Source organism: Musca vetustissima, unplaced genomic scaffold (assembly GCF_032173495.1).
Source record: "Musca vetustissima isolate MV318-11 ecotype Yass unplaced genomic scaffold, APGP_CSIRO_Mvet_v1 utg16389, whole genome shotgun sequence".
Lineage (NCBI taxonomy): Eukaryota > Metazoa > Arthropoda > Insecta > Diptera > Muscidae > Musca > Musca vetustissima.
The window spans coordinates 294,896-320,967 of NW_026883829.1; the positions used below are offsets into that span (position 1 = coordinate 294,896).

Consider the following 26,072-nt stretch of genomic DNA (forward strand, 5'->3'; position numbering starts at 1 on the left):
TGCATATATTTTCAGATATTATACAATTTGTATATAAGTTGCGAACAGTAGCAGAATCATCTGAGCCGGACGTCAATGGCAGCCATTGACAATTTATTCAAAGTGAAAACGTAAAATGAAATTAGTTGTTAATTCATTACAAAAGGAAGGAAACACTGTCTTTGTGCACAAATCGAGTTAAAAATAGAAGACAACCATGCGAAAATTAAACTGTTGAAATTAAAAATTTAAAAACAAAACAACAACAAAGACTTTAAACTACATTTTTGGCAAGGACATCCGTTGAAACTTGTTTCTTTGTTGTTGTTCCTTGATGACGTTTTACCTCATTCAATAGAGAGGCGTAGAGCTGGCGATTACCATGCCTACCAAGGGTAGTAAATATTGATACTGTTGATTTCCAACGATAGTTGTATTGCAAAAACAACAACAACATTCTCAAAGGAAAAAAGGGTTGTACAACAAAACCAACTTTTTTTGCTATATGTTAGCTTTCCTGTGATTGATGACATTTTTATTGACATTCTAGTTCGTTGAATCGTCAAACAGTTGCTTGTGTTTCCTTTCAACTCGATCATCGACCCACACAAAAATCTCCTCTGGCACCGGGTGATGGCATATGATATTTGATGGACAAAGCCTGGCAACGGATCCTGCCAGTCACAACATGACCGATGTGTCAACGACACAACAGCAAAGCAACGCACCAACAAGTGCAAAATCAATAAAAGCCACCAACGAAATATGTCACTCAACAGGGAACGGTACAACGTCCAGCAACAACCCCGGCAAACCGAAAACATTAGCGAATGGTTCAGCAGGCCGGTCAACAGTTGCCAGCCAACAAGGCATTAGTAGTAGTGTACCATATCAAATAGCCAGCCCCAGCGCAAATAAACAGGTGGAGCAGAGAATTTCGAAAAACAACAGCGACGCCTCCGCCACCAATAATAATCGCCCCATCCCCAAAATGTCCAATGCCGGTCTCAAAAGTCTTACATCACCCACCAGCCCAGCACAATCACCATTATCAAATGCAATGTCCTCCCAGCAACAAACTCCATCCACCCCATCGCCCCCCATCGACTCGGGAGGCCATCAAGTCACCACAACAACTAATCAATTCACAGAACCACCTGCCATTTCCACCTGCCACCCTGCCGCCTTACAAAGTGACAACAAAGACACCACCAGTACGTCCACTATTTCATCATCAGAAGCTACCGCCGCCACCACTTCGAACGCCTCTTCGTCAACGACTATAATTAGTAGTTGCACTGGCAGCACCAGTAACAGTAGTAACAGTCTTGTACCAGCTGTCCACCAACAGCAACAACATCAGCATCCTTTGACTAAAACGACGACTATGCAACGTGAAGTCACGCAGCAGGATGTCGACGAAGTGGCACGTCTGTACGAAGAAAAACCTGAGGCATTTGAAAAATGGCTAATGGAAAGAGCACCACCCGAGGCATTGTTGCGTCTACAAGAATTCATCGAGGGACGTAAACATCCGCCCAAAAGGCCATCGGTTACATCGGATTTATTTCAACAATGGATGGCAGCATCTCCGGTAGTGCAGGTATGTCCGTTATGTGTGCTAGCAAAGCTAATAAGCTTCTTATAGAAAATTTCATTTTCATGTTTTTCATTATTGACAAGATGGAAACGCTTTTGAGGGAAATTTAAAGCATGGATTTTGAGGGAGAAATTTTACGTAAAGCCAATAGAAGTTTTGAAGTTTTAGTCCAGAGAAATAAGAAGGAATTGTGAAAATGTGTCGAATCAGGGAAAGCATAAGTTGATACTAAAACCATTTGAAACACATAATATAACCATTTGAGACAACAAAACGTGGGATTTTTTATGAACCCGTTTTTGGAGAACTATAACGTGGATTCAATGGTGTCTGGAAAAGGAATCTAAGACATTCATATTTTGCAGAAAATCATCCAACCACAATGCGTAATTTTCGGTATTTTTAAGGTATACGCTAAATTTTTAGATCGGTTCACTTTGGTTCTTGGAGGCTGGCATACATTTATGCAGAAAATGATACCTACGTGTCAATATTTTGACATAGTCTACTCCGTGTATTTTTTTCGAATATTTTTCCCAGACTAAGAAAGTCGTGGATTTTTTTGAAGAATATTTTGCAGGGACCAAAACTAAGGCGTGGATTTTTTAAAGATCAACAAAAACAGGCGTAGATTTATTAAGGAATATTTTTCCAGGACAGAAATGGACATGACAACGCGCCGATTTTTTAAATAATTTTTTTCAAAGTACCATTACAAGGTGTTGTTTTTTTTAAGATATTTTCCAAGGACCATAACAAGACGTGGATTTTTTTAAAAAATATTTTTTTCAACTGACCATTACAAGGCGTGGATTTTTTTAAAGAATATTTTTTCAACCGACCATTACAAGGCGTGGATTTTTTTAAAGAATATTTTTTCATGGACCATTACAAGGCGTGGATTTTTTTAAAGAATATTTTTTCAACCGACCATTACAAGGCGTGGATTTTTTTAAAGAATATTTTTTCAACTGACCATTACAAGGCGTGGATTTTTTTAAAGAATATTTTTTCAACCGACCATTACAAGGCGTGGATTTTTTTAAAGAATATTTTTTCATGGACCATTACAAGGCGTGAATTTTTTAAAGAATATTTTTTCAACCGACCATTACTAGGCGTGGATTTTTTAAGGAATAGTTTTTTCAACCGACCATCACAAGGCGTGGATTTTTTAAAGAATATTTTTTCAACCGACCATTACAAGGCGTGGATTTTTTTAAAGAATATTTTTTCAACCGACCATTACAAGGCGTGGATTTTTTTAAAGAATATTTTTTCAACCGACCATTACAAGGCGTGGATTTTTTTAAAGAATATTTTTTCATGGACCATTACAAGGCGTGGATTTTTTTAAAGAATATTTTTTCAACCGACCATTACAAGGCGTGGATTTTTTAAGGGAATATTTTTTCAACCGCGTGGATTTTTTACAAGGCGTGGATTTTTTTAAAGAATATTTTTTCAACCGACCATTACAAGGCGTGGATTTTTTTAAAGAATATTTTTTCATGGACCATTACAAGGCGTGGATTTTTTTAAAGAATATTTTTTCAAAGTACCATTACAAGGCGTGGATTTTTTAAAGAATATTTTTTTAACCGACTATTACAAGGCGTGGATTTTATAAAGAATATTTTTTCAACCGACCATTACAAGGCGTGGATTCTTTTAAAGAATAGTTTTTTTTATTTATTTTTAATTCTATTACAAATTTAAAATATTTTAAAACTTGGATTATTAGGAATATTATTTCGGAACCATTGTATTAACTGAATTTTTTATGAATATTTTTCGAGGACTGGAATATGCGTGTTTTTATACCCTTCACCACTCTGTGGTACAGGGTATTATATCTTTGTGCATATGTTTGTAACAGGCAAAAGGAAACGAGATAGACACATGGTTCCTTTTGAGAATATGCATAGAATCACTTTCTGAGACGATTTATGCATGTCCGTCCGTCTGTCTGTCGATGTTAAATTGTAAACAAAATGCAGGTCGCATTTATAATCCGAATTGGATGAAATTTGGCATAGGTCACTTATTTGGCCCAAGGACGAACCCTATTAAATTTGGAAAAAATCGGTTCAGATTTAGATATAGCTCCCATATATATTTTCGTCCGATTTAATGTAAATGGTCCCTATATATCATTCGATGTGTGCAAAGTTTCGTGAAAATCGGTTCAGATTTGGATATATCTCCCATATATATTTTCGTCCGATTTAAGGTAAATGGTGTACCAAAGTCCCTATATATCTTTCGATTTGCAGGAAATTTGGCACAGCATAATGAATTAGGTCGAGAACGATGTGTGTTAAATTTTGTAAAAATCGGTTCAGATTTAGATATAGCTCCCATATATATTTTCGTCCGATTTTAGGTAAATAGTGCACCAGAGTCCCTTTATATGCTTCGATTTGCACAAAATTTGGCTTAGCGTACTAAATTGAGTCTAGAATGATGAGTGGTGAGTTTCGGGAAAATCGGTCGAGATTTCGATATAGCTCCCATATATATGTTCGTCCGATTTTATGTAAATGATGCACCAACGTCCCTATATATCCTTCGAATTGCACGAAATTTGGCACAGCGTACTGAATTAAGTCTAAAGTCTTTCCTTACTGGTTTCTAAATAGTTTTTCATGAATGAAATAGGGCCCCTCGTTTAAATATACTCCCTTCACCTCGTCCCTAATGAATGTTTTCTGATCATGTCTAAAGACACGTTTCAGCTCGTCTATAAAAACTCCTCCCAGCTCGTCTATAAAGATTCCCTTCGTAGCGAATATATAGACACCCTTCAGCTCGAATATAAAGACTTCATTCAGCTCGTTTATAAAAACTCTCTTCAAAACTTCCTTCAGTTGGTATACAAAGACTCCAATCACCTCGTTAGAGCTCCTTTGGTTCATATATAAAGACTCCATTTAGTTTGTCTACCAAGACTTCCTTCTGGTTGTCTATAGGTGAAGTTTTAAACACAATCAGGATTAACAGCATGTTTTTGTAAAATTCTAAACGAACGAATTCGAGTGACTTACGACCAAACTCCTTGGTTTTGAAAAATATGTCATTTATTTTTGTTTGAATCAAGAAACATTTTTTTACATAAATAAAGGTTTGGTAGTAATTCGTTCGACTTGTTTCGTTTCGAATTTTACAAAAACAGGCTGTAAATATCTTAGTTATAAATATCCATATGGAACCAAGGAAAAAAAATTAAATTTGCGAAAACCAAATCGAATTCGTTTAATATAAATTTGTTTCTTTTTTGTGTTTCGTTTTTAACTAACCACCAAATTTGTTGGATAACAAAAGCCAACTTGTTTCCTGGCAACATATTGTCAAAGAAATATTCCACCAGAAAAGAAAAAAAGAAGGACTTAGCAGAAAAGAAACTAGTACGTGTCCTACGTGGCAACTAACAAGTTAGTTGCTATTTGAACAAAGTGTAATTACACTGGTGGTGCATTCACTCACCCACTCGCGCACTAACATACAACATTCTCTACTAGTCTGGCATGCAAAGAATTACATTTACACAGAAACTATACGAAACCATGTAAAATTGTAAACATTCATTGCCTTTCCGCATTTGAATTCTTAAGTCAGGGGTTTTTGCTTTTCTCTTTTACGCGGTTGCTGTTCATTTAGTTTGTAGCCCTTTGTGGAACTTTGTTAGCGGAATTGCGGATAAAAGGGGATGTATACCAACGAGAATTAAAAAAAAACATATTTTTTTTAGTAATCGTTGGCTGTGAATGATGAATTTTAGACCCAAACACTTTAAAAATTTCTATGCACTATTGTGTCCTTTAGAAGCCTAAAACAATTGTCTCCTTGTTTAATTGATGAATGATGTGGTAAAGAATCGATGATATACAAAGTGTATATGTACTTAGTCTCATTTTCCATGTATTGCACGTGGCGCACCTTCCTTAACTCGTTAAAGTACTTAAAAGTGTAAGCACTTCACTTATGAACATTTATAAAAGAACGGAACGAATAGGATATATAGAAGAGGAGACACGCTAAGCTATGTACGTGCTAGAATGTTCATTTTGTACTTAACTTTTGTGCACGCCACTGTAGAACGTTCACACACACATTTATATACTCGACCATGTTGCGGCAAGCCATCTTTTATAACATCCTTAATTAATTGACACTTTTGATATGACAAAAAAAGAATGAAACGAAAATACACGAAACATTTTTTAAGAGATCCTAAATATTTTCATTACAAAGGCGCCGTTTATTTACGGCAAACATGTCTTTATAGAGTCGGGCTGAAGGGAGACTTTATAGAGTCGAGCTTAAGGGAGTCTTTATAGAGTCGAGCTTAAGGGAGTCTTTATAGAGTGGAGCTTAAGGGAGTCTTTATAGTGTCGAGCTTAAGAGAGTCTTTATAGAGTCAAGCTTAAGGGAGTCTTTATAGAGTCGAGCTTAAGAGAGTCTTTATAGAGTCGAGCTTAAGGGAGTCTTTATAGAGTCGAGTTTAAGGGAGTCTTTATAGAGTCGAGCTTAAGGGAGTCTTTATAGACGAGCTGAAGGGAGTCTTTATAGACGAGCTGAAGGGAGACTTTATAGACAATCTAAAGGGTGTATTTTTAAAGGACTGAAGGTAGTCTTTATAGACAAGCTGAAGGGAGTCTGAAGGCAGTTTTTGCAGATTAGCTGAAGGTTGTCTGTATTGATGACATAGTCCTGAATTTGTGGACGTCCTGAAGTTCAGGGTTCTCATAGGCGTCTTTAAGTTCAGGGAGTCATCGTAGACAAGTGAGTATTTATAGGTGTGCTGGAGTGCACAATTCTTATAGCCATGGGCTCTTAATAGACGAGCTGCATCACCCATGTTTTATAGAATGACAGGGGGTCCCAGTTGAAGAACATAAAATCATTGTAGACAAGCTGACTGTTAGGGATCCCTAATGGACGATATGAAGGCCAGGTAGCCAAAAATAGACTTTATGCTGTTAATGTTTTTGGACGCTGAAGGGCAAAGTGTCTTTATGGACGAGCAAAAGACCAATTTCAGGTTGTCTTGATAGATGAGACTAGGACACATTGAAATGAGCACGACTTAAGGTTGATTATCTTAGACTTGGGCCCATGACTAATGTTTCTGAGACAATTACATGTGATGACCGTTAGTGACCGGGGCTAATGATCATTAGTATGGTGGCCATTGGCACCTCTGGACAAGGTGAATTTGAATTATCATACTCATGGACTATATTGGATTTATTGATTGGGCAGAGCACGAAGTGATATCGTTTACCAACTAAATTTAGTACGATTTTGTAGTTTTTGGTAAAATTGAGGAATACATTTTTAAAACTATCAACTTATTTCAATCCTAGAAACTAGTTACGATCCACATACCAAATTTCACGGTCCAGTCTTAATATTCATTTATTAACAACGTGCCACATACCTAATTTCAAAATTCTTTATATATACCCTCTATATATGCACTTTATTCTTTCCGATTTTCTACTGATCCATTCACACAATAACAAGGGTACCAAATTTACTAACATATGGTACTTTTCGTAAGAAATTCCGAAGTCTCATACCTGAACCCACTACGGTGCAAGCGTGAATGGTCGGTCCCGAACGACTTTGATATTTTCATAAGGAGTGTACAAATTATTATACGGGCATGATCAGTCACACTGTCAATGAAGTAAAATTTTGAGCCTAACTGCCAATCATTTGTTGTACATAATTTTTGTACAACGCCACATATTTAACAAATAATTAAAAAAATTGTTGAACAAACGAATTTTGTTTTTAAATATAATTTATTAATACACATTTTTCAAACACACTCAATAACTTATATTAGCCAACAACAATAACTCGGGTTCCACCACCACGCCCACCAATTCGTCTTCTCCTCTTTTGTTTCTGCTGCTGTTGTTGTTGTTTGATTAATTTCTTTAGATCAGCAATTAATGGATTTTTAACTTTTCGCTTGAAATTATTATATTTAAGGTTCATTACTTTCACTTTCTTTTTACGGGCTGGTGAATTCTTGGACGATGTTGAGTTTCTCCTGTTATTTGATTGGCCATAGGCATACGACATTAATGTCGTTATGAACACCAGTAGTACGAATATTATTTTAATATTCATTTCTATCCACTCACCGTGAGTCTTGGTTTTAACCTCGACGAAGATTGTATTCTATTTAAAACTTTCTATTGTTGAATTGAGAGTTTTAAACTAAAAAATATTTCACAATTTCAATTAAACAAATAATCTGGTGACAAGGTTATAAATTATTTACATAGAGAATGTCAACAATTGTATGAAAAAATAGATTTTTTACGCAGTGTAAATTTAATTAATGTGGTGGCATAGATGGGTGTGTTTTGTTTGTTTATAAACATAATGTTTGTTTTTTAATGTGTTAACATCAAATGAAACCGGATAAAACGTTAATTCAGGAAATTAAAATTAGAGTTTAGAAGGCTCGTTCCTAAAATGTTTTGTTCCTCAAAAAGAAGTAGGTTATTTACCCGCAAAAAGATGTAGGTCATTCAATCCATTAAATAGTTCAAACGTTCGTTGTTAAACGTTAATTCTTTTGATCAATGAACAGGAAGATTTGATCACAAGGAACTAAGGGAGGGAAGCCTAAATTAACGACTGAATTGAATCGATCGTTCCTTTTGATGAATTGCTCTTTTGAACTAGTTCATTCCAGAATGAAAGAAAAATATACACTGGTGGCCAAAATTAAACCACTGCTACTATATGGCCAAAGGCTTAATTCTGATCTCTACTGTCAGCAACAGAATTGGCCAACAGGAGAGGTGTCGTGTCCCACCACGACAAAGCTAGGCCACACACATCTATAGTGACTCGCCAGAAACTTCGGGAACTTGGTTGGGAAGTTTTAATGGATCCGCCATACAGTCTGGACTTGTCACCAAGCGATTATAATAATTTTCTTGCGTTGCAAAATTTCTTTAATGATACAAAATTGGTATCTAGGGAGGATTGTGAAAATCGACTACTAGAGTTTTTTGCAAATAGAGAGCAGTACTTCTATGCAGAGCTCCGAAATGCTCGCTCGAATTCGAGTAAAGAGTGAAACTCGCTCGAATTCGAGCGAGAGTACTCTTGCGAGTAGAAAAAGTAAATAGAGTATACTCTATTTTTCTCTGCCACTCAAATAAGAGCGCAAGTGCTTCGCTCGTTTTCGAGTGGGTGTGAAATACGCTCGAAATCGAGCAGATTACACTCTTGCCGAGTACTCTTTTATTTTTATTTATTTTTTTGTTTGTGATACCGTTGTTTTACTTGATGTTGTTTGTGTGCATTGTTTGTTTGTTTTGTGATGTTTGGTTTGCAGTACTGCTGGGAAAGCATGCATTAACAAGCTCGTTCTCTGCGATCTCTTTATGTAAGTCATTTCATATAAGATTTTTATTTGTACCTCACATGTTTTTTGTTTTGTTATGTTTTTTGAACATGATCTATCTCCCCACCGCACACAAAAGATCAACATCAAAAAATTTTGCTACTACACACACACTAATAACCAAACAACCAAATTTATTTGTCCACTTGATTTCACTCTTAGAGTGAACTCTTACTCTATTTCGAACATTTTGACTCACACTCTTTTTCTTCAACAAGGAGTACTCGCGAGCACTCCCAAACAAAATAAAAGAGTGGAGAGTATACTCCCTAAAAAAACTCGTACTCTTTACTTACTCCCACTCGGGGGTATTTTTCACTCGCGAGTAAAATCGAGCAAATCGGAGCTCTGCTTCTATGAGAGAGGCATTATTAAGTTACCTTTAAAATGGCAACATATCATACAACAAAACGGTGTATATTTGGACATTCCGAAGCAAGTTAAATAAAGTCATATATTTCACATAAAAATTGTGGTATTCTTTTTCGCCAACCTAATATTATAAATACGGAGATGAGATGCGCTGGGGTTGAAAAGCTTCAAAATTCTTTTAATTGATCGTTACTATTAGACCGGACTATAAAGTTGTTTATAATTTGAAACTAGTATGGAAAGTTCAAAAGTTGCATGGGGTGGGTGATACTCTTCACCACTTTAGGTATATACAATATATGTTCCTAAGATTCTTATCTTAAGGTTCAGGGAAATCGGTTCAACCTTTTCAGAGGATACAGCGCTTCGAATTCCCAAAAAATATAATAGACTTTTTCACCACTGTAATGTTCTGTGAACATTGCAGCGAAATCGATTCAGACGTCTTGATAATAAAGCGTTTTGTAAAAAAGTAAAAACAATGTTTGATTCGGCTCGGCCGAATTTTTTATACCTGCACCATAAGGATGGCATTAAAAATATGTAAAATTAATGGGGGCTCCTTGGAGAAAACTCATGTTATGATAGGAACTTCAATATAACGAAAAATACTTGAGAAACATGTAATTACTTAATAGGGGGGGACTATACCAAAATCAATATTGATCATTTTGTGTAGTGAAATCATTTTTAAGTAAAGAAATGTGGCGTACCGTTATATTGGCGCTACACATAAACTTGGTTCCATATAAATAATTTTTAGTACAAGGATGGCCAGAATCCCAAAAATACCTTATATGGTGTCTACAATGAAATTTGATACAATATTAAACTTTTTTTCTTCATGTACTATACAATGAAAAGCCAAATACTAAATTTCAGCCCATTCGGTTGAAAAACTTGTACAAAATTCCTAAAATATCGAATATTTAGGGGTATCGTTATATGGGGTACCCTGACACTTGGGTCAATGTTAATAATGTTTAGTTCGGAGATGTGTTACACAATAAGAAATACCGAGTATTGGGGGTAACGTTGTATTAGTTTTCCCTGAAACTTGAGTCAATATTAACAATTTTTACGGTACGGACATGTGATATACAATGATAAACCAAAAAACTAAATTTCAGCTAACATTGTTGAAAAAACATATCCAAAATCCGCAAATATGGAGATGTAACGTTATATGGTGGCTACCCTGAAACTGGGGTCAATTTTAATAATTTTTGGTACGGAAATGTTTTATGCAAACCAAATTACAGCCCACAATACCAAATTACAGCCAATTTCGTTGAAATACCTATCCAAAATCCCCTAAATACCGACTATTGGGGGGTGACAATATATGGGGGCTACAACAAAACGTGAACAGATATATCCCATTTGCGATACCAAACATCATAGGAGTACTAGAAATATCTGTACAAAATTTCAGAGTTCTATTTGAAATACTTTATAGAGATTTCAATACATTCATCGACATAGAATTTTATCCTGATCAAGAATATATACACTTTGTGGGGTCTGTGGGGAATATTTGGAGGTGTTGGAAAAGAAATGCCAAATTTAATATACACTTCACCCTATGGTAGTGGGGAGATGTTAGCCGTTTCCGAGTCTGCAAGGTACATACACACAAACACACATACAAAAACTATAGATATAGATTCGACAAATATAAACCGGTTTAACCGAAACCGCATTCGGGCAATTTTTGGTAACATTCGCATAGGTCAATCCACGTATTTAAAAACATGGACATATATTGAAGCAATTTTTCTATAGAAATAGGAAATGTTAAAGTCGGTGGGTAACCTCTACAATAACGAAAAGGGATCTGGGCATTTATGTGGAGACTATCACAAAACATGGAACTAAATCCAAAATTGCAACTTCGATCATGTCGCTCACTCATCTCGAAAGAAAAATGAATAAAAAACCATTGAGCGGATCAGTATAGTCGGACGGGGCCGACCATATTATACCCTACACAACTTCCTGGAAAATCTAACTTTCTGTGGTTCTATATTCTGAGCTTGGGCAATATTTCTCGATATTTGCACCCTCTTGACCGACTAGATGAATATTTCTAATATTCAGTAGACGAAGGCTGTACTTGTCCACATTCTCTTTACCGTGGGTTATGTTCAATTGTGGACTTTAGATCGACTCGAAAAAACAAAACACAAAAAACGTTTTCGGTCCACTTCATCTCAAAATTATTATCTGATCATCAACGAAAATTATATGCGTTGTCCTTGACCATAACTATAATCTCATGGAAAATTTCTGCGCTATATTTCTGACCTCTAGTGTAGTAATACTTACTTACTTAGCTGGCTTGTTACAGGACGGTTGTTCCATAAGCCGAGCTTAAAAAAGATTTCCAAGCGCTTCGGTCTTGTGCGCAAGTCCACCAATTTGGAAGACCACGTTCCACGATGTTGTTTTCTACTTGGTCTTTCCAACTAATTCGTGGCCTTCCCCTTCTACGGGAACCATCAGTAGGCTCATTTTTATATGCCTTTTGAGCTGGGGCATCTTCATTCATCCGCACAACATGGCCTAGCCACCGTAGTCGCTGCAGCTCAATACGACTGACTATGTCGATGTCCACGTATAAATTGTAGAGCTCGTGGTTCATTCGACGCCGATATTCACCGTCGACGCAGATCGGCCCGTAGATCTTTCGGAGAATTTTTCTCTCAAACACCCCAAGCGCTGCCTCATCTGCTTGCGCAAGTACCCATGCTTCTGATCCATATAATAGCACGGGTAGTATCAGCGTCCTGTAAAGTGTGTGTTTGGTCGGGCGAGAGGTGGCCTTGTTTCTAAACTGCTTACTTAGACCATAGTAGCATCCTTCTCCGAATTTCAAAACTGATATTATTCGTTTTATTTATGCGGGACCAAGGTATAAAAAGTCTTTAACTACCTCGAAGCTGTAGTTCTCAAGTTCCACAGTTGGTCCGAGTCTACTGGACGTCTTGCGCGTTGATACCATCAGCTTGGTCTTCTCGCCGTTTACTGCCAGACCTACCTTGGCAGACTCCTTTTCAATTTGTTCAAAGGTGGCTGTTACCGCTCGCAATGTTCGACCTATTATATCGATGTCAGCGGCGTAGGCGAGTAACTGATGTTGTTTGGTGTACAGAGTGCCATTTCTGTTCACCTTTGCGTCTCGTATGACCTTTTCCAGTAGGATGTTAAAAAGATCACACGACAAACTGTCACCTTGTCTGAATCCTCGTTCGGTATTGAAGGGCTCCGATAGGTCCTTTCCTACTTTAACGGCTGACCTTGTGCCACTTAAAGTTATCCTGCATAGCCGTATTAATTTTGCAGGAATGCCGAACGCAGACATGGCTTTAAACACCTCTGAACGGATAGGGCTGTCGAATGCGGCTTTATAGTCGACAAATAGGTGGTATGTGTCGATGTGTTTTTCGTGGGTCTTTTCCAGGATTTGGCGCAGAGTGAAAATCTGGTCAATGGTGGATTTGCCAGGTCTGAAGCCGCATTGGTATGGTCCGATGATGTCATTGACCATTGGCTTCAATCGTTCACACAGCACACTGGATAGCACTTTATATGCGATGGGAAGGAGACTTATTCCTCTATAGTTGGCACATATCGTCTTGTCTCCTTTTTTGTGCACGGGACACAGGATGCTGAGGTTCCAATCATTGGGCATGCATTCATCTAGCCAAATTGTGTTAATCAGCTGGTGCATGCTCCTGACCAGCATCTGGCCACCAGTCTTGAATAGTTCGGCTGGTAACCCATCGGCTCCTGCTGCTTTGTTGTTCTTGAGCCGATTAATTGCTTTTATGACCTCATCTTGGCTAGGTGGTATACACTCTACACCATCATCTCTTATTGGTTCTGGGGTATCTTCTTCATCGCCACTATTTTATACTAGTAGCTTTTCGAAGTGCTCCTTCCAGATCCTCAACACGCTGTCTGTATCTGTCACCAGGTTTCCTTCTTCATCTCTACAGGAGGATGTGCCTGCACCAAAGCCTTCGGTTTGGTGTTTTACTCGTTGGTAAAATTTCCGGACTTCATTCTGACTCCTGTACATCTCGATTTGCTCACGCTCACGTTTTTCTTGTTCTTTCTTCTTTTTTCTGAAAACACGTTTCTCCTCTCTCCTTTTCTCCCGATAATTCTCCATCACGTTACGTGTTGCTACTGTCTGCAGGGTTGCCCTATACGCTGCGTTTTTCACATCAGTAGCATTACGACACTCCTGATCGTACCATGGGTTTCTTGGTGGTGGTTTTTGGTACCAAATTGTTCTTTTTGCTGCAGTTTGTAGGGAGTGGGCAATTCTTTGCCATTGTGCTTCTATACTATTATCGGGACAAGAATTGTTTCTTCAAGCAGATGGGTAAGTTGAGCGGAGTAGGCCTCGGCTACCTGTTGTGTTTGCAGCTTTTCGACGTCGAGTTTCCGTGTTGTATTAGATCGCACCTTTGCTGCAACATTAAGACGGGTGCGTACCTTGGCTGCCACAAGGTAATGGTCCGAATCGATATTCGCTCCTCGGATCGATCGGACGTCTAAAACACTGGATGAATGCCTTCCGTCTATCACAACATGATCAATTTGATTTCTCGTTACTTGATCAGGAGAAAGCCAGGTGGCCTTGTGTATATCGAGTTGCTTGAATCTGGTGCTGCTAACTACCATGTTTTTTGCTGCCGCGAAGTCAATCAACCTTATGCCGTTGTCGGATGTTTCTTCATGAAGGCTGAATTTTCCGACGGTGGGGCCAAAGATATTTTCCCTTCCGATTTTTGCATTAAAATCTCCTAGCAGAATTTTAATGTCGTGGCCAGGGCAACGGTCATATGCTGTTTCTAGGCGCTCGTAAAATATGTCTTTGGTCTGTTCATCTTTTTCTACGGTCGGAGCATGGGCGCAAATTAGACTGATGTAAAAGAACTTCGCTTTTATACGAATTATAGCAATTCGCTCATCTACTGGAGTGAATCTGGAGACAAGGTCTTTTATTCTCCTGTTAACCATAAATCCGCAGCCAAATTCATGTCTCGTTTCATGGCAGCTATAATACAGGGCGTAATCGTCTGATTTACTTACGCCTGTCCCTTTCCATCGCATTTCCTGTAAGGCAATAATATCGGCTTTGTACTTCTTGAGTACATCCGCCAGAGCGAACACTGCACCTGTTCTGTACAACATGCGCACATTCCAAGTGCAGATTCGCAGATCGTGGTCCTTTATACGTTTGAGGGGGAGGTCAATATTAGGCGGGTTTGGTTTTGTTTTTCTTTGCTTTTGCATAGTAGGAGGGGTTTTCCGAGGCAACTAACCCGACGCCCCAACCAATTTTTTTTATAGTTCTTATGGGTGAAACACGACACCTCTCCGATTGGCTAATTCTGGCCGTTTCTGGTCAATTGCTATCTTTAAACGCTCCAGTTGTTGACAGTAGAGATCAGAATTTAGCGTTTGGCCATATGAAAGCAACTCATAATAAATAATCCCCTTCCAGTCCCCCCAAATGCGTAGCAGAACCTTCCTGGCCGTTAGTCCTGGTTTGGCCGCCGTTTAAGGGAATCCCCCCTTTTTCGATTTTAATTTTTCAAGATTTTCAATGGGCTGGTAAATGAATACAAATGCTTGTTAAGGTTTGTAACTTTGCACATATATAATTGAAGATTTAAAAGAGAAGAAAAATAATTTACAAAAAATTTTTGTTATTGTTTTTTTGTAATTAAAGAAAATTCCTTATTTTTGATGGCGGGCATGATAACTCCTCACTGGAACATCGGAATCCGAAAATTCGAACGGTGTTAGAAAGAGTACATGTCTGGCTCTCGTATGAACTAGGATTATTGACTTCGCTCTAAAATTAACAAAATGGTGGACCTTTGAAAAAATATTTTTGGAAAATTGCCGATTTTTTACAAAAAACTAAGTTAAAAAATAAGGAAGATCTTCACCGATTGGCTTTATCCTAGTTCATACGAGAGCAATACACTCCCAGAGAAACGTTGCAAAATTTGGAACCGATTAGATTATTAGTTTTTGAGTTATCGTGCCCGCCATTCGCAAAAAAATGTTTAGAGAAAAACGCGTTTAAAGTTTGAGAAGCCCTTCAGCCGTCACTTGATGCTGACACAATAAATCGGCTATATCTTCAAGAGTTCTTGAGATTTTCACTTGAAATTTTGTAGGGACATTATTGAATTAGTGTAGATTCGAATTAAATCAAAAAAAATTGTGACCCTGAGAATGGGGGGTCCCCTTAAGGTGCTTCACCGATCGCTTTCCCACAGGGTTATCGTATACGATCCATTTCATCATTTCCATCTCTTGAGATTTGCACTTGAAATTTTGTAGAGACATTCTTTAATCAGTGTAGATTCGAACCAGTGAGCGCAGTATAGTCGGACGGGGCCGACCATATGATACCCTACACAACTACCACGGAACTCAAATTTTTTGCGGATGTTTATTCCGAGCCTGGGCAATATTTCGTGATATTTTCCCCCTCTTGCCCGATTAGAGGTAAACAGCACCTCACAGTGACATATTTTCCGAATATTTCGAGTATTCAGTACAGCTATTGTCCAGATTCCAGATTTCTTCGGCTTTTATTTTGTCGTCTATAAATCGACTCGAAAATAACACAAAAAATTAAGTTTTCGGTCCACTTCATTCCAAAATTATTATCTGATCATCACCGAAAATTATAGGCGTTGTCCTTGACCATAACTGGAACCTCATGGAACATTTCAAAGCGATCAGCGCTATATTTCCGCCCTCCAGTATGGTAATGGGTTACTAAATAATATACGTATACGGAAATACCTGTAAATATTTGGGTGTAACTCCCACATCCGAGCACATACAACAATATAATTGGTATTAATTTAAAGGTCAACCACTCCTCGTGGATATAAAATCAACTTCTCGGGTCTATGTCCATTAGGGACAAATATATACGCTATAGAATAAAAATTTTGTCCTTTTTCACACAAAAGTCTGGGTCCATTTGACCCGCTAAATATTGACCGATCTTTATCAAAACATGCATGCTTATTCTTTAGCCCGATCCCCTTCTCCATGCAAAATTTCAAGATGTTCGAGCCATTATTGCGGCCTCTGGAGCGACCAGAAAAACCGACAAAAATTTAGTATTTGGTCCATTTCATCCCCTAAATATTAACCGATCTTTCCCAAAAACAATAGGGGTCTTCATTGGCCAGAGCCCATCCTACATGCAAAATTTCGTGAAGATTGGTCCATAACTGTGGCCTGTATCGTGTTTACAAATTATAATGGACAGACGGACGGACGGACGGACACACATGTCTAAATCGACTCAGCTAGTCGAGATATGACGATCGGTATACTTAAAGGTGGGTCTAGGACCAATATTTCGCGGCGTTACAAACTTTTGGGGCTGCACAAAGCTATAATACCCTGACAACATAGTTGTGTAGGGTATAATTATATCAACAAAAATTTTGACCCAGAGAATGGGGGGTCCCCTTAAAGCAGTTTTATGGTAGATTTTTAGCTCCTGGGCGATGTTACGACTGCTAACATGCCTGTCAACTTCGATCATTTCTCCGAATTAGAGTATTTTAAGAAAAATGTATAACGTGTTTTTCATATATGCTCCGGGGGTGTTCGATTCACTGCTACTGTTGGGGTGAATGCCAGAACGGACCCGAATACTTAAAGGCATCTGAATCCGGTCAATATTTATGAAAGTTCGCCAGAAGTTTATTTCCAGTGGTTGTTGTGTAGGATATCATATTAAGTTAATCAAAGAAACAAAAATTCCGACGGGATTTAAAATTCCAACACATTAATCGTTAAATATTCAGTTTATTAATTTTATGAAAAATTAGTTATTAACCAATTACAATAACTCTTGTTGCAACTCGCCTACGGCCACCATTTATACGTTTTCTCCTTCTCCTTGTTTGTTGTTGCTTTGCCAACTTCTTAATATTTCCAATCATTGGTCCCTTCACTTTTCGCTGAAGCTTATATTTGAGGTTCACTAATTTAACTTTCTTTTTTGTTGTCTTTTTCTTTGTGGTGGTTGTATTTTTAGATGGTGTTTTATTCGGTTTTTCGGAGTTATTTCCATTTTCTTCTTCCGCTTCTTTTTCTACAGCATTTGGCCTATTATTGCCATTTCCATTTCCACGTTGTGCACCCACATATACCAGACAGATCGATATCAGGAGAAATAACAAAAATATTTTATTTAAATTCATTCTCAAGTATCATCGGATCGCTGAAATATAACCTTCAGTAAGGTCTTGCGTACTTTGAAATTGTTTTCGCTTTGAAAACAGCTTTTAACTGCGTATACTCCGGATTGGTTTGCAAAATTAAACAACAATTTGAGGAATGGAAGTTATCTATTTAAAGAGAGGGCATAATAATATGTATGCGGTTATACCATTCTAAGGCGTAAAAAGCAGAACAAGTTGAAGCAAAATGTTTAGATTTGAAAATATTCAGAAATATAAATAATTGAACTCTTTAAAACAATGTTTTCAAAATTGTATAAATAGGCGCCATGCTAATATCAAGGTTATTATATTACGCTAATATGGCTAACTATTATTTATTTAAAGTGTTATAAATAACCTTGTTGAGTTGTTTGAACTTATTGTGATATTTTTTTTAAATTTCGATATGTTCCAGAACCCAGTATTAAACTATATTTTTATTCATTCTTCCATCATCTGTTTGGAGAGTTTTTGTTTATGGGAGCAGCTCAGTTTTTTATTTATGCTTTCGGTATTAACTTTCTAGAAATGCTTTTACTCTGAAAACATTTGTTATTTAGCAACTTCGGCGAACTTAAGAAATTTCAGTTGTTGGCAGGAAATATTTTATTCCCATAGTATAGAGGGTATTTGCATTTTATCATTCCGTTTGTGACTCCAGATAAAATTTTAAGACGATCTAGCCTTCTTCTTCCGTCTGTTGTATTCACGATAATGGACTATATCAGAGATATGGAGCAAGATTTTCAATGAAATTATCTGAATTTTATTATTTGTGGTTAGAATTTGGGGTTCCGGTTGACCTAGACTATAGACTATAAAAATCCAAATAATTTTCCAATTGTAATTTCGATTATACACTATTATTCCCATTTCCGAAGTAAATAATTGGCCGGGTCGAGCTTAATTTACTTTACCATGAATATATATAAAAAAAACTATCAACATAGTATTCACAAAATAATTAGGAGCAACCAGAACTATTGGTAAAGCCGAGTCAAATAAGGATTTTTTCAGAATTTATACTACAATCCGTCCGAAATTATAACATGGATGATGATCTATATAAAATGGCTTAGTGATAAGTGAGTGAGTCAGTGACTGGCAGGTGAAACAATTTCGATTTAATTGAACGGATAGAATGTTTATTGCTAGAGAACATGATTGAGTTAGTTAAAAAAAATTCGTACTTATTGGTAGGAACAGTACTAAACCAGTAAGGAAAGTCGGACGGGCCGACTATATGATACCCTTCACCACTTTGGGTATATTCAACAGATGAATCCTAATAGACGTCGCATTTTTAATGGACCAGTAAAATGAAATTGGATCTATGCAGAATGACATGTTTCATTCTGCAATCGATACAAAATTTTTCATTTGGTCAGATATAGAAGCGATATCTAAATCTGAACCGATTTCAGGAAACTTAACACACGTCATTCTATACTTAATTCATTACGCTGTGCAAATTTGGTGCAAATCTAAAGATATGAAGGGACTTTGGTGCACCATTTACATTTAATCGGACGGAAATATATATGGGAGTTATATCTAAATCTGAACCGATTTTCAAGAAAATTTACACACATCATTCTATACCCAATTCACTACGCTGTGCCAAATTTCGTGAACATCGAATGATATTTAGGGACTTTGGTGCACCATTCACATTAAATCGGACGCAAATATATATGGGAGATATATCTAAATCTGGGCCGATTTTCAGGAAACTTAACAAAATGAAAAATTCGCGATTGTAAACATAAATTTACAGTGGAAAAAATTCATTGAAGATATAGACGATTTATTGTATCAGCCTCAAGTGACGGCTAAAGGGCTTCTCAAACTTTAAACACGTTTTTCTCTTTTGCGAATGCTGGGCACGATAACTCAAAAACTAATAACCCAATCGATTCCAATTGTTTACACGTTTCTCTGCGAGTGTATAGCTATCGTATGAACTAGGATAAAGCCAATCGGTGAAAAACTTCCTTATTTTTTAACTTAGTTTGTGGAAAAAATCGGCGATTTTCCAAAAAAAATGTTCAAAGTTCCGATATTTTGTTATTTGTTGTGCGAAGTCAATAATCTCTCTCTTTCTTACTCTTTCTAACACCGTTGGAATTTTCGGATTCCGATGTTCCAGTGAGGAGTTATCATGCCCGTCATCAAAAATAAGGACTTTTCTTTGATCACAAAAAACAACAACAAAAATTTTTTGTAAATTATTTTTCTTCCTTTTTAAATCTTCAAATATATATGTGCAAAGTTACAAACCTTAGTAAGCATTGGTATTCATTTACCAGCCCATTTAAAATCTTAAAAATAAAAAATCGAGAATGGGTGGGGTTTCCTTAATTTAATTTTTTGTTTTCAAAGAAGGTCCAATCACAATATCGGACCAAGAATTTACCTTTTGTGAATGTAATGACATTCTTAAATTACTTTAGGCTTCTCAGAACCCTAAATACGACAAAGTTGTGTATTAACATACCTGAAGTTGGTCGATTATATAAAATAGCAAACCAAAAAATCTAAAAATTACCCACATTGCCTAGCCAAATGGATAAAGTTTTCTTCAACTAAATACTATTTTTTTATGATTGCTCAATCGAGCATTTGTTTATGTGAAATGTGAGTCTAAAAAACCAAAAAGAACCCAAAAGAAGTAATCCCAGTAAATCAACACCCACCATTTCGGTTATGGCATTGATAGTTTTACGAGTAAACAATACCACCCATTTCCACTTAACAAACAACTAACTTTGCGAACAATAACAATAAATTACGAAAAAATTGCATAGCACGACAGATAGCTTAAATCCGATCCACTGCTAGGGATAATGTTTACACAAACAACGCCACCACCGCCACCACCACGACCACTGCTAGCCAATGCAGGTGATGTGAATGTTGGCTAAGTGTCCTCAAAAGATCTAAACGGAGACATAAACAAAACGCAAAAAACACCACCAACAACAAAAAAGCTGGGGAGAAAAATCAACTACTGAAAAACAATACCACAGCACTTTACACTGACTGGATGACACTCGGACGGTGCTGGTGGTGGTGGTGATGGTGCATTGCAGGTGTATTTGACGTGATATTCATTTAACGACCAACTTGTTTTGTAGTTCACACTAAACCTGAGCTAGTCTTTTCTAGCTGTGGTGCATTCACGGCTGTACGTTCGAAAACGGATATGATGCCATATAACAAGATGTAATTGTAGATGTGTGTTAACACCACATATACACACACCGATGCATATGCTGCCACAACTCTCGTAGCAAATAAAAACAATGCTGCTCAACTAGTTTTTTTTTGTTAGTCATTGCTGCTCGTTATCACCCCCTCCCCACTTTTTTGTTATCCCTTTTATGTGTGGTGTGAAGGATATAAGAACCTATTTAGAAGTGTATATATATGTGTGTGTGAGTTTTTTGTTTGCAATAACAACGAAAACAAAAACACCTACACATTAAGACGTGCTTCCATTATTCGTACAATGTTAATTGTCAACATACGAGTGTAATAAATAAACACAAATGAGGGTGATAACATCTTAACCATGTCATTGTACTCGAAATGTCATTTTAAGGGGAGGGCGAGGAGAACATTTTCCTAAGATTTTATTTGTACGCTGCGTCACCTGACATTACCGTGAGAGAGGGTGGGGGATATTATACAATTTGTTTGGATTTCTTTTGTCCTGGTCGCTTATTGGACTTTTACTAGCGTGGATTTTTTTTAAATATTTGTTTTTTCAAGGACTACTACAAACATGGATATTTTTACCGTACACAACTATGTTGTCAGGGTATTATAGCCTTGTGCAACCACAAGAGTTTGTAACGCCGCGAAATATTGGTCCTAGACCCACCTTTATGCATACCGATCGTCATATCTCGACTAGCTGAGTCGATCGAGACATGTGTGTTCGTCCGTCCGTCTGTCCAATATATTTTGTAAACACAATACAGGCCACAGTTATGGACCAATCTTCACGAAATTTTGCATGTAGAGTGGGTTGTGGCCAATGAAGACCTCAATTTTGATAAAGATCCGTTAATATTTAGGGGATAAAATGGACCAAATACTAAATTTTTTCGGGTTTTCTGTTTTTATAAAGATTGGTCAAATGGTTTTTGTGTGAAATAATTACAAAATTTTTATTTTAAAGCCTATATATACCCCTGAAGGACTTAGACCCGAGAAGTTGGTACTATATCCAAGAGGAGTGGTTGACTTTTAAATTGATACCAATTTTATTGTCGTATGTACTCGGATGTGGGAGTTACCCTTAAATATTTACAGGTACTTACGAATTCCGATATTATTTAGTAAACCATTACCACACTAGAGGGCGAAAATAATACCCTGATAGCTTTGAAATGTTCCATGAGGTTCCCGTTATGGTTAAGGACAACGCCTATAATTTTCGGTGATGATCCGATAATCATTTTGGGATTAAATGGACCGAAAATTTAATTTTTGTATTTTTTTCGAGTCGATCTGCCCACAATTTAAAACCGAACATCAGAACCAGGGATGGTCCATGTGACGAATTTTTAGGTTTTCGACTGTTAAAAGGGTGTAAACGTCGAAAACGTCATATACAGGTATATGTAATAAATGTAGTAAACGTCATTAATTTTAATATTATCACCATATACAGTTATTTACAGGAATATATATTATTTTTACATATATCTGACTATTCCTTACCAGAACTTATAAAAAATTCTGAACTTTGTGGAGAAGAAAATTTTGAAATTCGATATGGATTTGAGTAAAGCATACGTAATTTCCAAATTGATTAATGGAAATAGCTATTTTGTCAAAAACCTAATGGTTTTGGGTGGGTTTCCGACGTTTCTGACGTATGTATTATACGTCGGAAATGTATGTCATTTACGTCACTATTTCTGACGGACCATCTCTGATCAGAACATATGGTGAAGGGAATCTGGACAAGTACGAGAAGGGCTGGTCTGTATATTGGGAATATTCGAAATATATATCGATGTATGGAAGAGGTGCTGTTGACCTTTAATCGGGCAAGAGGGTGCAAATATTACGAAATATGGCCCAGGCTCGGAATAAACACCTGCAGAAAGTTAAAGACTATTTTTTCAAGGCGTGGATTTTTTAAAGGTTATTTTCTCAAGGACCATAACTAGGCGTGGATTTTTAATGACTATTTTTTTTAAAGATCTTCACAAGGCGTGGATTTTTAAGGAATATTTTTTAAGAGCCATAACAAGACGTGAATTTTTAAAGCCTATTTTTCAAGGACCATAACTAGGCGTGGATTTTTAATACTATTTTTTCAAGGACCTTTACAAGTTGTTCATTGTTATACTCTTCACCACACTGTGGTAAGGGTATTATGTCTTTGTGTATATGTTTGTAACAGGCAAAAGGAAACATGATATACACTTGGTTCCTTTTGAGAATATGCATTGAATCACTTTCTGGGTCGATTTACACATGTCCGTCTGTCCGTCCGACGGTCTGTCCGTCCGACGGTCTGTCCGTCCATGCATTTTTGTGAACAAAGTACAGGTCGCATTTATGATCTGATTTGGATGAAATTTGGCATAGGTCACTTATTTGGCCCAGGACGAACCCTATTGAAATTGGGAAAAATCGGTTCAGATTTAGATATAGCTCCCATATATATTTTCGTAAGATTTAATGTAAATTGTGCACCAAAGTCCCTATATATCTTTCGATTTGCACGAAATTTGGCACATCATAATGAATTAGGTCTAGAATAATGTGTGCTAAGTTTCCTGAAAATCGGTTCAGATTTAAATATAGCTTCCATATATATTTTCGTCTGATTTAAGGTAAATGTACCAAAGTCCCTTAAAATCTTTCGATTAGCACGAAATTTGGCACAGCGTAATGAGTTAGGTCTAGAATGATGTGTGTTAAATATCGTGAAAATCTTCCGATTTAAGGTAAATGTTGTACCAAAGTCTTCCGATTTAAGGTAAATGTTGTACCAAAGTCCCTTAATATCTTTCGATTTGCACGAAAATTAGTACAGCATAATGAATTGCAGGATGACATGTTTATGGATCCAATTTCATTTTATTGGTCCTTTAAAAATGCGACGTCTGTTAGCGGTGAAGGGTATCATATAGTCGGCTCCGTCCGACTTTACTTCTTTCCTTACTGGTTAAATACTACTTTTGAAGGACAGTTTTTCAAGGATCACTACAAGGCGTGGAATTTTTAAATAATATGTTTTTAAAAACCTTTTTTCGAGGATAATTAGAAGGCGTGGGTTGTTAAATAATATTTCCTTATTAAAAAAAATCGCTCTCTGTACCACCCTGTTCACTAATGACCCCTTTTTTACTTTTTAATATAATTGTCATACTTCTAATCAATATGTAAAATGTACCCTGTAACAAAAACTATGTCGTATAATGCATATCATTATCTAAATGTCTTTTCAAATTAACGGCAGTCGTCCATCAGATGACGTTTTTTCTAAATAACCCCATAGTCCTTGTTTGCGTTTATCAAAACATTCACATCGCCACTCAATAAATAATTGTTTCAATTAAAGCCTACAAGTATGCAGCACGAAGTGACTGACGTTAACTTATTTAAATTGAATGAAACACGAAAATGTTTGGGGTCTAAATGAAAACTTGTCGTTTTATGAAAAAATTAAAACAAAAGCTAAATACAAACAAAACGGCAGTCATAAATAATTAACGATGGTGCATAGGTATAGTGGCACGGCACAGCCACTTCTTCACACAGCCACTAAACTATAAGGCCAAGTGTGAGTAAATGGTTGTACTTAAATATTGACTAGAGTGGGTGCTGTGCTGTGCTAGTTCCGCCGGTAGGTGAGCTGGCTTATTTTACACCCACAAACAAAAATGGAAAACACGGCCCATACAATTATCACCAAAAGCTTAGCCGTATACATCCCAGTAGACGAGTTGATAGAAATCTAAATATTTAATTATGCACTTCACTGCCGCACTCAAACCACTTTCTCTCAGATGCAAATGACGTGAAAAAATGAACTAAAATGGGTAGGGGAGACTAACCCACAATAAATGCAAGGAAGGAACACTGATGTGTGTACCTTGGTGGCGGGTGCGTGCAAAGAGCAGTTACTTGTAACCCCTCTAGAGTTTATTTACTGCAATTTACATTTATATACGACGAAACGGCATCCGAAGCAGGAGCACATCAACGAACCAAATCTAAATGGTCATGTTGCATGTCTGACAACGATTACTACATTGTTGTCGTTTATCCACGTTTATCCTCTTGGCTGGCTGGTGGAGAATGTGTAAACAATGTCAGTCAGGTTTGCCAAGTGAGTGAAATGTCTACAATGTTTAAAGTGTACTAACCTAGAGAGAGAGAGAGGGAGAGTAATGGGGGTCTTCGAGAACCACTGCAACAAAAACAAACTGTAAAATACTTAAATTCACTTTAGTTTTTGTTTTGCCAACACTTATGTCTAATAAAGAGAAAAACAACAATAAAACGCATTCTATGCTGTGGAATATATTAGGGTGGGACGAATTTAAAAAGGCGTAAAGATAATATAATAAATGACCATAACAAGACGTGGATTTTTTAAAGAATATTTTTTCAACTGACCATTACAAGGCGTGGATTTTTTAAAGAATATTTTTTCATGGGCCATAGCAAGACGTGGATTTTTTAGAGAATATTTTTTCATGGCCATAGCAAGGCGTGGATTTTCTAAAGAATATTTTTTCATGGGCCATAGCAAGACGTGGATTTTTTAGAGAATATTTTTTCATGGCCATAGCAAGGCGTGGATTTTCTAAAGAATATTTTTCCATGGACCATTACAAAGCGATTTTTCAAAGAATATTTTTTTAGCTGACCATTACAAAGCGTGGATTTTTTAAAGAATATTTTTCCATGGACCATTACAAAGCGTGGATTTTTATACCCTTCATCACACTGTGGTACAGGGTACTATGTCTTTCTGCATATGTTTGTAACAGGCAAAAGAAACCAAGATAGACAAATGGTTCCTTTTGAGAATATGCATACAATCACTTTCTGTGTCGATTTACACATGTCCGTCTGTCCGTCCGTCTGTCCATGTTAAATTGTAAACAAAGTACAGGCCGCATTTATGATCCGAATTGGATGAAATTTGACATAGGTTACTTATTTGGCCCAAGGACAAACCCTATGCAAATTGGAAAAAATCGGTTCAGATTTAGATATAGCTCTCATATATATTTTCGTCCGACTTAATGTAAATGGTGTACCAAAGTCCCTATATATCTTTCGATAGGCACCAAATTTGGCATAGCGTACTGAATTGAGTTTAGAATAATGTGTGTACAATTTCTTGAAAATC

The 26,072-nt window shown here is 36.9% G+C and overlaps 1 protein-coding gene across 1 annotated transcript in view; it reads left to right on the forward strand.

The window, feature by feature from the left end:
• Nucleotides 1-667: 667 nt before the first annotated feature.
• LOC133330830 (cGMP-specific 3',5'-cyclic phosphodiesterase) overlaps nucleotides 668-26,072 on the forward strand; it is a 44,570-nt gene continuing 19,165 nt past the window's right edge. Inside the window, exon 1 of the mRNA XM_061539237.1 lies at nucleotides 668-1,582. Coding sequence (XP_061395221.1) covers nucleotides 668-1,582 — 915 coding nt within the window. The remainder of the gene's footprint in view (nucleotides 1,583-26,072) is intronic.